This window comes from Lates calcarifer, linkage group LG10 (assembly GCF_001640805.2).
Source record: "Lates calcarifer isolate ASB-BC8 linkage group LG10, TLL_Latcal_v3, whole genome shotgun sequence".
Lineage (NCBI taxonomy): Eukaryota > Metazoa > Chordata > Actinopteri > Centropomidae > Lates > Lates calcarifer.
This window is the reverse complement of record NC_066842.1, coordinates 14891686-14908327: the sequence shown is the minus strand read 5'-3', so window position 1 is coordinate 14908327 and position 16642 is coordinate 14891686. Positions and strand designations below refer to the sequence as shown.

At 42.6% G+C, this 16642-nt stretch overlaps 3 protein-coding genes and 1 non-coding gene across 4 annotated transcripts in view; 3 read left to right on the top strand and 1 right to left on the bottom strand.

The window, feature by feature from the left end:
* Positions 1–292: 292 nt before the first annotated feature.
* Positions 293–5675, top strand: LOC108875147 (B-cadherin-like). The gene is given in 16 exon segments (XM_018663869.2): positions 293–635; positions 866–955; positions 1056–1205; positions 1305–1460; positions 1548–1689; positions 1777–1949; positions 2040–2168; positions 2264–2449; positions 2550–2624; positions 2626–2795; positions 2909–3051; positions 3147–3371; positions 3524–3748; positions 3838–3968; positions 4699–4842; positions 5003–5675. Coding segments are annotated over 16 exon segments (2553 nt in total). The 5' UTR covers positions 293–473; the 3' UTR covers positions 5255–5675.
* A 179-nt stretch (positions 5676–5854) lies between these two features.
* si:dkey-30c15.13 (uncharacterized protein LOC558731 homolog) lies at positions 5855–7974 on the top strand. Its single transcript, XM_018663927.2, has 7 exons — positions 5855–6035; positions 6189–6350; positions 6442–6552; positions 6629–6685; positions 6776–6886; positions 7096–7242; positions 7508–7974. The coding sequence occupies exons 2-7, from the start codon at positions 6189–6191 to the stop codon at positions 7559–7561; spliced, it is 642 nt and encodes a 213-aa protein (XP_018519443.1). The 5' UTR covers positions 5855–6035; the 3' UTR covers positions 7562–7974.
* A 1571-nt stretch (positions 7975–9545) lies between these two features.
* The window catches only part of frmd4a (FERM domain containing 4A), a 59653-nt gene continuing 52556 nt past the window's right edge, over positions 9546–16642 (bottom strand). Inside the window, 4 exon segments of the mRNA XM_018663851.2 lie at positions 9546–13313; positions 14484–14586; positions 15434–16023; positions 16127–16459. Coding sequence (XP_018519367.1) covers positions 13211–13313; positions 14484–14586; positions 15434–16023; positions 16127–16459 — 1129 coding nt within the window. The 3' untranslated portion in view covers positions 9546–13210.
* On the top strand, positions 14814–14886 carry trnam-cau (transfer RNA methionine (anticodon CAU)). Its single transcript has one exon. It is a non-coding gene; the product is annotated as a tRNA-Met (tRNA).

The window sequence follows — 16642 nt, the reverse complement described above, 5'->3', positions numbered from 1 at the left end:
GGGAGACAACCTGATCTTCCATTGTTTTGTAAACATGACTGTGCTGTGTTAAGTTCAGCCTTAACGGTCCGATTATTAAGTTAAAGTTAAATAATTTGAAACGTTTTAATAATACATATTTTTCTGCACATCCCCATTTTAAGTTTCTCTTTTTGAATTTAGAATATACACACAAAAACATAACCATTTTTTTGAAAGGTGAGAGTGGAAAGCGTCACCTGCATAACCACACACACCTGCATGGTGCCTGAGGTCACCTCTAGCTTCTTTGTTTTTCACCAACCTCTCACTGATAACATCAAACCACTCAGCATCAGTGGGAGCAAAGTAGAATAGACGTGATTACTGTTGACACCGGCAGTTTGAAAAATGAATGCTTAAAATGGTGACAGCACGTGGATGTGGAAAATGATTAATCGATTACACTGACTGAGGAACTCTGAAGGTGAAAAATCTCTCAGGAGAGACAGTAAATGCAAAGACTCGGCAGTCTGCCATTTGAGCAAAGCAGCAGATCCGGTCCAGAGGATCAGTCTGGTGACGGTGGGGGACAGATCTGTAGGGTTTCTTTACTGAAGGAGATGATGGGGAACAGCACAACATTTAGGTTGCTGTTTTTGCTGTGCCACATTCAGGTGAGTGTTTCACACAGTGGTAACAAGTTCGCTTTTGTTTTTATTTTAATTGACCTTTTTTGTTTTTGTGGTTGACTCTCTCACTATGACTTGTAAATTCCTCATACAGTCAGAAAACAGTTGTTACTTGTCAGCCCAACTGTATATTATTTTGCATCTATGTTAATTCATTGTTTGATGTTTTCCAACAATTATGTTACAGTATGTTATGCTATATTTAAACTCCTCAGTGTTTGGCTGTTCTGGCAGCAGCAGGGATCCAACCACGCTGCAGTCACAACTTCTCTAAGAATGAAAACCTGAGAAACAAGAATCTTGAGGTAAATTTAGAGGTAAGTTTTGTCATTGTAAACTCTGTTTATTAGATTACAAGTAAATATCTGACTTTGCATTCTGATTTCTGTGTCCTTATCAAAACAGAACAACTCTAACATGGGCTTTGAGCAGCTCTCCACCATTGAGTTTCCACAAGTGTCTGGCGTTCTGAAACGCATGAAGAGGGAGTGGGTTATTCCACCAATTGGCTTTCCAGAAAATGACAGAGGTCCATTCCCCAAGTACATGGTGAAGGTAAATGCAACGGCAATAAATAGTTAAATAATTCTGAATGCATTTACACTAAATGTATTAAGACCTCTTGACTGAAATATCTTGATCATTGTGCTTTAGATTAAATCTAGCAATGAGGAAAAGGTGGCGATAACCTACAAGATCACTGGACCAGGGACTGATCAGCCCCCTGAGGGTGTTTTTACCATTGATCGGCGATCTGGGGTGCTGTACGTGACGCAGCCGCTGGACAGGGAGAAGATAGCCAAATACACCGTGAGCTGAAACAAAGCATCTACAGTATGTCTCAATCCTTATGTACAACCACTGTTATTATAATATACTGTGTGTGCTGTGTTACAGCTGTGGGCCCACGCAATGAATGAGGGCAATAAGGCTGAGGAGCCCATGGAGCTCATTATCAATGTCATTGACCAGAATGACAATGCTCCACAATTCACTCAGAACCCTTTCTACGGCAAAGTGAGCGAAAGCGCTGCAGTTGGTGAGAAAAAGTGATAAAAGCCGGAGTTCTCCAAACTTTCCTTCCTTAGGTGTGAATTTCAAGTCACTTTTGTTCTGTTGTCAACAGGTGACCCTGTCATAAAGGTAACAGCAGTGGATAAAGATGACCCACACACAAACAATGCAATAATTAGGTATCGGATAATCACTCAAATGCCTCAGTGGCCCAAAGAGGATATGTTTATGATAAACCCAGTGAGTGGAATGATCAGTGTGGTGGCAGGTGGACTGGACAGAGAGGTAAAGTAATCTAATGGTGTGAACACTGCTTTGCTCTTTCCAAGACTTTCTCATCCCTCATTTCCATTGCAACTCACTTCCCTGTGTTAGACTCACCCAGAGTACAAGCTGACCATTCAAGTTGCTGATATGGAGGGGGAGGGGCTAGCAGCCACCTGCACCGTGATCATTAGCATCACTGACAACAACGATAATGCTCCACAATTCACCGTCTCATCTGTGAGTCAAAGAAGCCAAAATGCTTCATAATGATTATGTTTAAATGAGTTTAACCTTTAACTGCATTTAGTATCTTTATCTTGCTTTCTAACCAGATATCCACATCAGTCCCTGAGAATGAAGTCGGAGTGGAGGTAATAAGGCTAAGGGTCACTGACGAGGATGAGGATGGATCTCCAAACGCCAACACTAAATATTCCATAATCAAAGGCAACAAGGGGGGAGAGTTCAACATCACCACAGGTTCCAATAAAATGGAGGGAGTCATCACCACAGCCAAGGTTAGGACACAACAGTCCACTTTTATTAAGAAGTATTTGCTGCTTTACTCATCATGCAGAGTGCATCATACTTCTTTCCTTGCTCTCCACCACCTACAAGGAGCTGGATTTTGAGAGCATTCCCATCTTTACTCTGCTGGTGGTAGTGATGAACGAGGTGCCGTTTTCCTGGGCCAGTGTCTACCTCAACAGCCACAGTCGAGGTAGCAGTTGTGGACAAGAACGAGCCTCCCGTTTTCAGTCCAGCGGAGATCCACGTGAGGGTCTCAGAGGATGTGAAAGTAGGGAGTTCTGTGGCCATCCTCAGAGCGAAGGACCCAGACACAGCCAGGACACAGAGCGTTAGGTAATGGAAGCGCATCCTTACTGTTTTACATGTTGGCACGTGAATGTAGTGTGTTTATATGCATGCACACTGTTCTGTTTTAGGTCTGATCAGGTTGTTTCTCTTGCTCCCAGATATAAACTCGACAAAGACCTCGCCAGGTGGCTGAGTGTTGATGAAGACACAGGATTAGTCAAAGTTAAACACAGCATGGACAGAGAATCCCATCATGTTAAAGACGACAAATACACAGTCCTAATTTTGGGTTACGACAATGGTAAAATTCCTATAGAACTGTCACATCCTTCTTTCCCTTTAACTAATTTTCATGCCCTTTTATAACCTTATATCCTTCTTCTTTCTTGCTTCCAGACACTGTCCCAGCTACAGGGACGGGTACTCTGGTTGTGACTTTATTGGATGTGAATGACCATCATCCTGTGATCAAGCAGAGGAAAGCCCATCTATGCAACAAGGACCCTTTTCCCGCCCTGCTGGACATAATGGACCTAGACGGACCAGGTCATGCTGGACCATTCATTGTGGAGCTTCAAGGAGATCACAGGATCAACTGGACTATTAGCACCAATTCCACAAGCAAGAGAGCTCATTAACTACATATATATATATATATATATATATATATATATATATATATATATATATATATATATATATATATATATCCAGTGATAAGACATACAAGTTGTGATTTGTATAGTGTTAATTCTGCATCTTTTTTCTTGCAGACAATGTGGCAGCCCTGGCCCCCAAACGGGAGCTCTCACCTGGAGACTATCATGTGCTCATGCGTATCTATGATGTTGGTGCGCTCCACCAAGACAGCACACTGGATGTGGAGGTGTGCCAGTGTGAAGGGGCTTTTTCCACCTGCTTTATCCCACACTCTGCCCCTCAGACGCATGTTTCTTCTCTCGCAACCTCAGTCTTGGGAGCAGTTTTTTGTCTTCTGGGTATGTAACAACCAGTCTTTCTTATTCACCCCATGTCGTAAATTTGTTTTGGTTCACTTCAATCACTCAGGTTTTTCTGTCGACCACAGTGCTGCTTCTGCTGCTGCTGCTGTTGTTACGAAGGAGGAGGAGGTCGGAGAAGGATGCCCCCCTTCTTGAAGACATACCCAGAGACAACATATTTCACTATAATGAGGAGGGAGGAGGTGAAGAAGACAAGGTAGAATGAGGAAGGAGGAGATAAGAGGATTCATTTATGACACTAGATGCAAAATGTACTTGTAATGTAATTTACATTTTGACCTAGACTAGTTTTACCAAATATAATTTTTTAAGAGCTACAAGTAAAAGAGACTATATTTGTTACAGATGCACATGGTGAACACAGGGTAGTCACACAGTAACAGTTTTGGTTTTAGGCTCAGACAATTGGACTCAAAAGGCAAGTCAGCACAGAATAAAACAATCTTCTCAGTCCACTTCAGGCCAACAGTCATCAAGAGAGAAGTAGGCAGGTTTAGCAAACAGATTCAAAGGCCTGACATCAAAACATCAAAAGTCAAGAGCTTCAGATTCATGAAAACTAAGGCAGGCAGACTACACAGGAAAATAGCTGGATAGAAACAGCAACAAGGTAACTTAAGCAATGTAGTGAAGGGATAAATGGATAAACGTGTGGAGGTTGTTGATCAGATGGCTGGGAGAGGTGGGAGGGTCACTAAAGGAGATACTGTGTTAGTGATGCAATAAGATGTTGATAAAATGTGAAAACGTGACACACACAGCAGACATGTAATAGATAAGAGGTAATGATTCCATTACACTACCCTTTGCCTGAGACACTTAAACCCTGAGTCATGCAAAAGTTTGTGGCCAATGTTGGCTGCTCTAATTTCTTCAGTGGGATGTCGGTCAAATGATTCAAGGTCTGTTTCCTCTTCTTTCATCAGGAGTATGACCTGAGCCAGCTTCACAGAGGGCTGGATAACCGTCCTGAGGTCCTCTGCACTGATGTGTTTCCTACTGTTCAGAGTCGCCCTCGCTACCGCTTACAAATCCAGGCCAATGAGGAGATTGGCAAGTATATTGAAGATGTGAGTGATGTTAAAATATAGATTTAGACCTATAGTTTGTTTCCTAAAATGTCTTTGTTGTATAATTGTGTAGTGATCTGCAGTCTGTAACAGTGCTGTATTTATTGAATGTTTATGAATGCTATAGTTCTGTAAGATGTTTCCTTGACTTCCTCTTTAGAACATGCATGCTGCCAACAACGACCCCACAGCTCCTCCTTATGACTCTCTCCTGGTGTTTGACCATGAAGGTGTTGGCTCTGAGGCAGGTTCGCTCAGTTCCATTAACTCCTCAGATCAGGATGAGGAGCAGGACTATCAGAGCCTGAATCACTGGGGGCCACGTTTCAGCAGGTTGGCTGACCTGTACACAGGTGGGATAGAGGAGGACAATGATGCAGAAACATTGCCAGGAAAAACAGAATGGGTCTGACTTGCTCACATGAATTTAGAGACCCTTAAAATTTGCGTCCATCTGCCCAGGGTCCACAGAGTCCTTATGTGACTTCTCAGGATCAACATTTATCCTGTGGTGTTCCTCAAGGCTCGATCATAGGTCCTCTCTCTGTGGCTACATAAGTAGATGAGATCCTTTATATAGTACCTTTAAATGTGAATGACTCTGGTCTCATCACTTTGAAATGATGTCTGAACATTTGATCCTGTTTTATTTTCCCTTGCTTCTCTTTGATATATTTTATGATTGTGCCTTTTAATTTAATTTTTTGATTCCATATTGATTGTTAAAACTATTTGAGTGTGAGTTTTTGAGTTTTAATTTCACTTCACAAATAAAATTGAAGAATTGTTTTATCATATAAAGAAATATGTATTTTTGTTCTTGTCCTATGTGAACGTAAGGGTTAGAATGCAGGATGAGGTGAGTGTTGTTATGGGTGTTTTGTATAAAATGTAATCTCAACCTGTCTCTAAAATGAAACCAGTCCTCTGATTCCACAGTAATCTTTACCAAACTGATAAGCTCTTAGGTCATGACCAATGATCTCTCTGCACCACTTCCTCAAGAGTGAACTTTAACCATTCCCTATCAACCAACTTGAGTGAACTTCAACCCTCTGGATACACTGTACTACAGAGGAGTGACAGCAGTTTAAATGTTTCTTATTTTAGTTAGATGACATTTAACTATATAGGATCTGTTGATATGACGGCCTGTGGATAAATGAGCAAAACCTTCACAGCATTTGGAGAAGGTAAGTGGTCATGTGGACTGAAATGAAGTGTCATGTAGACTGGGTAAAAGGTGTGTGTGGATCATTACTGGTGTGTCAAAATAATATATGGGTTGGGCTTTTCCAACATCCCATTCTGTTTTCCTGCAAGTTACCTTATTTCTTCCACAACAGATGACACAAAACATGTTTCAGGAGGGGCTGTACCAGGTGTTTTTTAAGGATACACCCTCAACACCCCCACAGACCCAGGTTGCCAATCATGTGGAGCTGAACAATGCACGGATTCATCGTTGGTTCGGAACTGTGGTTAACACCAGGCTTTTAGTCACCGGGGTGAGATGCTACGCTCTTGTGCTTTTCCAAACCACATAGTTTATCTGCTTTTAAACACTCTGTCTTCTTCATCCCCTGTGTTTTCCCTCAGGTGGTTCAAGTTCTCAGTGCTTTTGCTTGCATACTAACCACAGTCACCTATGCGTGTGTGGGCTACAACTGCTCTGTCTCCATGACAACACCGGTGTGGTCAAGCCTATTTGTGAGTCCACTCAGTGAGAACCTTTTAGACAGAAACAGAGTCAAACACTGGGTCATAACTGTTTCTGTTGTTACAGTATATGGCTGCTGGGTGCCTGGCAATGGAGGTTCAGAGGAAAACTAATAAATTAAAGGTAAATGCTATGTTTACTAATTTCTTATTATATACTATATTTGTTCATGTTTTCAATGGCCTCACTTGATTTTGTTTGGACAACAAATAGATAATCACCCTGATGAGTCTGAACATCTTTAGTCTACTATTTGGATTCTCTGCTCTCCTGGCCAACAGTCTCATGTTGACACAGCCTGCTGCACTCAGCACAAACCAACAGGTAATTTTTTTCATTTTACATTTATTTATAACATAGACATTGTGTTAAGATCAATCAGGTTTTTTTGTTTGTTTTTTCAACAAGAGATCCACCAATACTGCTGGACAGAAAATTCTAAATGCTATGAAAGGTTGTTTCAACATCAAAATCTAACCTATGTGTAAACTGTCTTCCTTACTTGCTCCCTGCTATTTTTTTTCCCTCACTAGCGTGCTGGCTCATATGTTGCAAAGGGGAGCTCCATAGCGTTTTCCGTACTGTGTTTTCTGGCGTCAATCTACATACTTTTCCTGTCCTGTAGAGGCCTGCGCCGCTACGGTGCTCCCCACATTCAGACCTACAGTCGCATCTCACAGGTAAGTATAGTAGGATAGGATCTACAGAATAACCTGGGTTTGAGAGAAAGAGGCTATGTCACCATCATGGTCATTTCCAGTTCAATGGAATCATTTGTTTAATAGTTAGGAATAACTTTTCACTCTGAGCAGCTGAGATGATGATGGATGATGAAATGTTTCGAGGAAAGTTGCTCTCTGACTAAACTTCCAGCAAAATCAGTCAGAAATTCCAAATTTAGAAAGCGCTGATTGTTTTTGTTTTTTTTGCTCTTTTTTTGGCCAGGATCCAGATGAAACCAATGGACCTCTGTTGGAACAAGTGGAATTTAGTCTATAACACTCTAAAATATCTTTAGATTTACTGTACATGGGTGTGTCAGTTTTTCTAAAAAAATCCACTTGCTCACTGGGACAGGTACATTCAAAGTTGCTGTAGACACACTCCTGCTTGCACAGCTTTTGTAAACTTAGTTACTGTTGTTGACCAGGAACTCTATGAACTGTGCACTCCTGATTCAAGAATGTTCAAGATGTGATGAAATTATATCATGCTGTCCAACTGATGACCCAGTATCACTTCCCCTTTGGATTCTTAGAAACTTGAAATTTACTGACCCGGACACTGAAGATGTGCATCAACCAGTTCAAACCATACAAAAATAAACCACATCTTGAATATATAAAGGTGTACATACAGAACCACAGTGACTTATAAAACTGCAATCTGCTAATAAAGTTTACATTGCCAAACTCTTGTTGAAAAGTTGTCTGATATAATAAAAATTTGACCCTGCACATTAATCATATCTTTCTAACAGCCTATAGTGAACCTATGTGTATGTAGATTTGCTGATAAAATAAAGCTATCTGAAAACTGAACAGAATAATATCACAGCTGTCATAGCTTTTCCTCACTTTCACAGATGCTGCTCTGTGGACACTAGAGGGCAGCATTGCCAGAGGTTTCTCATGTTGAAGTGCAGCCTGATACACATATCACCTTCCTCTGTTTAGTGTTAGAATAGAGGATAAAATTGTTCTTCAGACCATTGATGCTGACAGCGTCTGTCGAATATGGAATGCATGCTGTATAACTCACTGTTTTAATCTGATGATCACTGAGTGTAAATAAATGTTGTTGCTCAGCTGTTGATCTCTTCAAGTGCTGATCCTAATGTCCAGAGCACATAATTTTATTGAGCTAAATGAGATTGTGAATATGTCTTCCACCTTAACCTTAGTGTACGACTAAACCTAACTCTGAAACACAAGCTGGTCCTCACAAAGATGGATGTCTAAGACTACACAGAGTACAGACACAGTGAAGGGTGTTTGAGTATTTAAATGATGGAGGATTTCATTAAGAATGTAAAGCAAGGTCATACACCACTCCTATAGAGCACACACACACACACACACACACATACTTACAGCCTTGTGTGAATGAAAAAAAATCACAGCGCAGCTAGTTTCTCACGGCATGTCTGGCTAACAACTTCCAGCTGTTGCCTAGTTGGGAGAGCTGCTATGGGAACACACCGAGTACAAAGAGTAACATGGGATTCATTAGTAAATGGACACAGACGGAGAATAAAAGAAAGCAGGACGATGAGATTTGGTGTCCTCAAAGAGACTGACGATTGATTCTTCTGGTAGAAACCACTTTCCTATGTGGTAAAACATCACAACTACTGTTTGAGTGTGTGTTTACAGCCTGTGTAGCTTGTGTTTAATGATACGAGTGTACATGTTAAGTTGTACACACAATCCATTGGTTCAGATGTCTGCATCTCCTGCCAGTACACTTGAGTGGTTCCATGTTGGATTTACACAAAGAAAGATTTTTCAGCGTGATCTGAGTTAACAGCCAAACCATGTGACTTAGTGGCTTGCAAATCAAGAAAGCCTAAGTGTGTGGAAAAAAAAGCTGCCGGGATGTCTGCCGTATGTGCAGCTGTTTAATCTTGCGGTCTGCTGTTGGCTGATGAGTAATATCTTTTATCTTTGGAGTGTATCTTCCCTTTGACTCCACAGGAAATCCTCCCGTTCCTTCTCTCGGCAAGTGCGAGTGTAACGGCGGGCCTGGATGTGATGACAGGAGAGTGAGTATGTCCGGAGGAGCGGAAGTGGTGATTACATGCAGAGATTCCCTTTGGTAAGTCTCACTGATGCTCTGACCTTTCAGCTGAATGGCCTGGAAGGATTTGATCTGAGCCACCTGGAAGTGAGCAACTAAATAACGTAATGTTTTTGATCTTTAATGAACGGAAGAGGAAGAATGGGGAAAAAAAACAAAAAAAAAAACAGACAAAGGCATAATCTTGAGAACATTCATCAATAATTTATTTTTCTTACTCTCAAGAACCACCACGGCTTCTCATCTTGAAAATTCATCATCAATTTCCAACAACACAGTTTTGAAAAATGTAAAGTTACTATACAAATTTTTAATAGAAAAAAGAATAAATTAACTGTGGAATTTGGGGGTTTTTTTCTTATCAATTCCACATTTTTTCTACAACACCTTTAATGTATTGTTACAGTTGAACGGAACTGATAAAATCAAGTTACATGCTCTATTGTCTGGTAGGGGAAGTGTTCTACTATTAAACTGTTTGTTAAAATAAGCTTCATTTTGCACATCTGGTATTGAATCTATTGATAACAATGAAGAGATGTCTAGATCCTACGTGACAAAGCAGTAACTGGTCATTTTGTAGCACCTGAAAGGGTTGTTACAATGTCAGAACTAAAAAAAAAAAAAAAAAAAAAAAACACAAAACAATACTGGTTCATATAAAATGGGACATTGTTAAAACAATGAATGTGAATGTTAAAAACCCCACAAAACCTTACAGTGCCCCTCCGTACATACAGGAAAAGACTGATAAAAGAGTTAGTTCATTTCTCTCGGAGTATTACAAAAACCTCAAACATCTCTATGGAGCACAGAAAATATGGTGTGTTTGGAACTATAGAGGGAGGGGATGTCACACTTCATCACATCGGGCTCAGGGGTCAGAGATTACCACAAGGTCAAAATAGGACTCTCTGAGGGGGGGCGGGGCGACACTATGAAGCAAGACGTGCTAATGTTAGCGTATAGAAATTGGATGCTGGGTGTCTTTGGGGTCTTTATTTGTCACTGGATCTGCATGGCATGCACAGGATTGTGTCTTTAACTCACAAAATCTGGAAAAGACTTTCAGAGAGAAAAGCTGGGTCAAACTTGAATACACATTCCTATTAGATGGTGAGTGGTGAGTGCTGGCTCCAATGCTGGGTTAAGTCTTATAAAATTTGACCTGGCATGGATAGATAACTCTTGGAGAACCAGCCATGCATGGGGAGCGTGGGAGTGGGCTAAACCTTCTTACGAAAATAGTCTAGAAACGTGACAGATTACAACTGACGTCAGTGCATAAAGGAAACACCACTGTGAGGGACAGGGTAAGATACGTACCATTCCTCCCATGCATTATCGCATGATACACTATTTATCCAGACCTATAATGGTGTAGACAGATTGAAAAAAACATGTCCACTTCTCTCTGAGATGCGGAATCTGTCATAGTCTTACTAAAATGAATTCAGATTTTGTGCAACAATGAGACAATGTTAAGCTTCGTTCTGCAACATAAACATATGCCGAGGGAAGATGAGGGAAACTGATTCGGGTACAGCTAAAACATGCAGAGTTCTACTTTCTTTGTACAAAACCAGGTGTGCTTTTCTAACCCTGTTCTGAATATCTGATTGTTGTTGATTGGGATGTGAGAGAAAATAATTCTCTCATATTTAAGGGGGATTTTCTCAGTTCCAGTTATGGCTTCTCTTCTGCCCTGACAGTGGGGTATTAAATATTAATTAATCGATGTCCAGAAAAAAAAAGAAAACAACAAACAAACCAAAAACCCTATCATTTAACGCCTCATCTGTGGTTCTAGCTTCTTAAGTTGCCTCTTTTACACTTTGAAACAACTCATCAGTAAAATATTGAGAGTGGAAAATGAGAACACACCAATAGTAGCTCCAGCCCTCATAGACACTGTTAATGTTGTGCTTTAAGACCAAAGAAAGATTGACTTATTCCTTAACAATTCCCCCTGATACCAAATTATAGAGAAGTAAGTGAAGCGTGTTCTGGCTACTCTGCATCGCTGCTGTTTTACTGAATGGCTATAGACTAGAGGGGATTTGAAGAGTTTTGTGGCTTGAAGAAGTTGCCGTTCCAGCACTGAATACAGTACAAATGTAAAGCACCAACATTGTTTGGCACAAATATATTAGTACTCATGTGTGCCCATAAATGCGAGTGTTCTGACTGTCAGCGTGTGCTCTGGCCAGTGTTGAGTTCAGACTACGTCTGTGTTCAGTCAGGATGCTCCTGTCATGCTGAAGAGATGCACAGAGAGATAAGAAACCACAGTGCTACAAAGAGACTGAGAAAATACACAGCATGGTTTGAACCTGTATATAAAGCCAAGACCAAAGGCGAGAGAAGAGACACTAGTGATAAAAAAAAAGATGCTTCACTGTAGAGATTTATCACTGAACAGCCTCGATATCACACTACAAGTAATGCCAACAGGTGCCAACAGTCAATCATCTTTTACTTTCAGGGCTGAAAATGAAAAATGTGAAAAGGCTAAATGAAATGTTGTGACAGTAACTGTGACTGTGTGTGGCCACGTTTAAAAATAATGACCCTTCAACTCGCAGCCTCCGCGCTCTGGCTCAAGTGCTGTTCATAATCCACCACGCAGCCAAACAAACTGTTGCGGACAGTGAAATGTTGTAAAGACCAAAGACATTTAAATAAAGATGAATGATGGAGTCACTGAAGAAAGCATAGATTAATGCCAAACCAAATAACCACAACTCCACATTCTCCCTGTGATGCACTAATGATCCCTTACTCCAAGCATCAGGAGGCAGAGAACATGGCTAAACGCCTGCTTCAAATCACTCTAAAGATTCAAACCAGTTCATATTCTTGTACAATGTTTGTTATTGCTATAGTCCTCATCAATATCCCAGACAGAGTCCCAGAAACCATCTTGATATTGTTACTGTGAATTCGCTCTCATACACTTGACTGACACGTCGCTTTTCTGCGATGGGGGGTGGGCACCAGCCCATAGGGACCCTGGTGTGACCAGTCAATCCAGTAGTTGTCTTTGGTTGTGGGTTAAAACTGAGAGGAGTTGAATTTGTCATCTAAGTGTTTGTTAATCCAGATTTTTTTTAAATGAAGTTTGTGTCATCTTCTCTTTTTATAAATACGCAAGGAGAAATAAAGAAAAGACAAACAACACTGATGGGAATAATGACATCCAACACAGTTCGTTTGGGCCTGGCAATGGGTTTTCAAACTGGTGGCTCAAATCCAGCAGGTGTCCTTTGATTGGGTGGCAGTGCACTGGAGTTAGTAAGGTTGGGTGACTGAAGATGAGATATGAAAAAGATCCTGGAATGGGCCGGTGTTGGTTTTGTTGAGTCTGAGTTATGTGTTTGATATTTTTCTGTGCTCTCTCTCTCTCTCTCTCTCTCTCTCGCTTCCCATCGCTCCTTCTCCCCATTTGCCCCCCGTTGCTCATGTGCTGCAGAGGGTGAGTAAAGAAAGGGCTCTGTGGTGCTGTAGGGCAACAGTTCAACAGCTGAGGTGGCACTTCTCAGTCTGTCCTGTGAATTCAGCCCTTATCAGAGCCCAGTGGGTGTGTCCCTGTTCAGCTGAGCTGTGATAGAGGGGAGTGAGGGCATAATAAAGAGGTGGTGAGATGGATGAAGGGGTGGGATACAGGGAGGTGGAAGGCGTACGTCCAGTCCACCAGTCCGGTTGCGGCAGGGTTTTTTTTTTTTTTTTTTTTTTTTTTGAAGGGCTTTAAGGATGAGGTTGTTGGTTGTTGATGGGTAGTAGTGAGGGACAGTGGAGAGGCAGTTAGGAGAGGGCAATGGGACTTTTCCGGGCCCCTAAAGGAAGGTCTCAGACCAGGGTTCCAGGTTTGGCCTTGTCGTGTCCGTACCACTGCACATCTGCCAGCTCTGAACACAGGGGGCTGCTGAGAAAACAGCTGTCACTGAAAGACCTGTGGAGGAAGAGAGACCAGGATCACACTGACTTTCCAGAACAGCTTCTTATTTCAAACGCTACATTTATCAAACATTCTAAATACTATCTAGATGGACTCTAGTCTTCATCTGCCTCTGAGTTTTTATTGTTAAAAAATGTTATCTGTTACGACACACACACAGCACATGGTTGAGTATTTCTATTAGTAAATCCTGTAGGGAATGAGCCACAGTGTCAGAACACAGAGCAGAGCACATGCAGAGATCAGATACAGATACAGCCAGAAAAGGAGTACCTGACACACATACCTCCACCATCAAAGAGCAAGAAACTGTGAACCCTCCTCATTGTCAGCCCCCCCACGGATGATGACATAAGTGACTAGTAAACATATCGTTCATGATGCTTTTAGCATTGTGTACAGAGAGATTTCTGTGAATTAAAGACTGACTGTAAATTTGGTACTGCTGTCAAGATAGATTTTTATGCAGTTTTATTTTTTGGCAATATCTGCTTATGCTGCTGCTGTGTTTCCCCGACAGTACACTCTAAGTTTAGACCACTGGGAGGCCAAGACCACAGACAGTACCTCTATGCATCAGAGCTGGGCTGAGGGGGAGACTGACAGACGTCCTCAGTAGGAGAGCTGTCTGCTGTGCCTCTAAAGCAGGAGAGAGGACACACACACAAGGAAAGGAGGGTTAGTATAGACAGAGAGAGAGAGACGGGAAAGAAATGACAATATTAGGTTGACAGAGAGTCGCTCCATAAGGACGAGGTATCCAGAGGTCGTGAGAGATGACGTGAAAAACGTGACGCGAAAAAAAGAGCAAAGAAACAAAGAGCAAAGGTGCAGTGAGTGAAACATTAACACAAACGGGAGAACTGAACGACAAGCCAAGAGGAGTGTTATAATCTGAGTGAGAAAAAGGTTTAAAATAGATGTTAACCCAAAATCACATTAAAATCACCCTTAATGGTTAGTTTAACAGTGAAAAACAACATCAGCTGACACACACACAACAGACAGTCAAAGCTTGTGAGACTGAGGTTTGGACGGAGATGGTGAGAAAGAAGCTGAGAGGGCAAGATGCGGTTTGTCCTGAATTAAGATAAGTTCATTATCCTCAAACATCTCGCCACCCCCTTTCAGCTGCTTCGTGGTGTGCGTCGGTGTGTCTCTTACCCGCTCTGCCAGTTGAGGATGTGCTGTGGGCTACAGGGGGGTGTGGGTGTGGCTGCGTGTTCACTGGAGGGCGTCATACTCCTCTGGCTGTGAGGGGATGCAGCTATGGGGGAAAACTGACAGTTAGTCATGCTGAATAAGATATAACACATGCAGCATGATACAGAAAGACAAGAGACATATACAGAGACACATGGGCACACACACATGGTGAAAACAGACAGGCTATGGTGAGGTGAGGGGCAAAGGAATTTCAACTATGCTCCACATATAGGGTCGGGGGAGGTGGCCTCTGTGTCACAAAGACCATTTGCCTGAGGGGTCAGTCAGGCCTCGTTGGCGCAGTAGGCAGCGCGTCAGTCTCATAATCTGAAGGTCGTGAGTTCGAGCCTCACACGGGGCAGTTTTTTTTTTTCTTCTTCTCTTTTACCACTTTATCAGCTCTCATAAAGATGCTGTTTTAATCTAAGATGTGGGTTACCATAGACTTGTCAAAAACAGCTCACACAGCTCACTCCAAAGTAACTTGTGCGCAATTTACAGACTCTACTCAAACTGTGCCATTTGTATTTTTTGTATTACGACATGTTTGTTCATTTTTGATGTATAAATTTAGCTGGTGTGGTGACATTTGATATTGCTAACATGGAGATTATGCATAATGCATTGACAAAAATCTGACATGTATTATGTGAAGCCTTATATTAACATTTAAAAGAAACACTAAATTACTGTGTGTTCTGAGTGAGAGCCTCTAAATACACACAAGTAACTCCAGTGTACAGGTCTCGTTGGTGCAGTATGGGTATTTATTGTTTGAATCTTTAGATAAACAAAATGTTTGTAAACTTAGTGAACAGGTACAGTCTAAGGCTTTTGTATAAATACATGATAGGTTCTCTTTTCCTATATGAGCCTGGGTTTAATGAGAACAAATGAAGGCAACCCACCTGGTGAGCCCTTGGCAAGTGTCCCTACTCTACTCCCTCGTCCATGTCCCAGGGTGCCTTGCTGTGACCCTGTCTCGGAGGAAGTGGACCCTGAATGCGAGTGACTCCTCTCCTTCAGGCTCCCTGAGGACCTCTGGTACCAGCATCGCAGCTCCTCAGACACCGCTGCCCTCCCCCCTCCTCCTCCTCCTCCACCACCACCCTCTCGCCCCAATGACGGAGTCCGTACGATCTGAGAGCGCGACGGCGTGAGTCTGCCGCTCCCTTCTCCTCCCTCCTCTCCCCCCCAGGCCTCCTTGTACAGTCCCCCGGCCGTGTAGGAGCTGGAGGTCTTGAACTGGGCCTTCACACTATAGTGGCCCTCCTGATCGCTCTCCAGGCTGCGCACCACCACAGGGTTGGGGCTGCCCTCCACGTACAACGGGTACTCCTTGATGCGATACTGGGAGGAGGGCTGGCTCTGGCTGTGGAGGTAAACTCCGTGGTGTCCCCCGCCCACCCCACCTCCACCTGAGCCTCCACCCGAGCCATTTTTAGCTGCCAGGTTTGGCATGGAGCCAGAGTTAGAGGAACCCAGGTGTCCTGCAGACCTGAGGAGAGAGAACATTGTAGCCAACACTGTAAATCTCACAGAACTTTTTCTTTGCACATAGTACAGAGGAGTTGTGCCTCCTACATCTTCACCACCCTTACCTGTGCCTTTGCCTCTGCCTCTGCCTGGCTTTGGAAGGTGAGTCCTCTCCCAGAGTAGAGTAGTTGGGGTTGCTGCTGGGGGGTCCACCAGAGGGGTAGTAATGCTCTGAGCTGCTTTGGCTGGTGCAGGATGAACAGTCGTCCAGTGGGTCAGAGCCATTGGAGCTGCGTCCTGGGCCCAGGAAAAAGTCAGGGCTGCCCAGTGTTCCCAGGGTGTGCGGATGTGCATCGGGGTCAGACGCCAGAAGTTTGCCCTGGGACTCAAGGCTGGAGCTGCGGTTCCTAAAGTGCTGAGCGAGACTGTGCAGACGTGTGGGACTGATGTCCACTGACCTGTCAGAGGAGGAGTCGCCAACAATTAATACATGTGCAACAGATGTACAGAATTAATGGAACTACTACTTCAAGAATACAGGACCAAGTGATTTCTTGTACAAGGAAGGACCTTTAGTCTTACTGTTAATTTGGGAAATGAAAAGGAGCAAGAGAGACTGAATGAGGGAACACAGGAAAGGA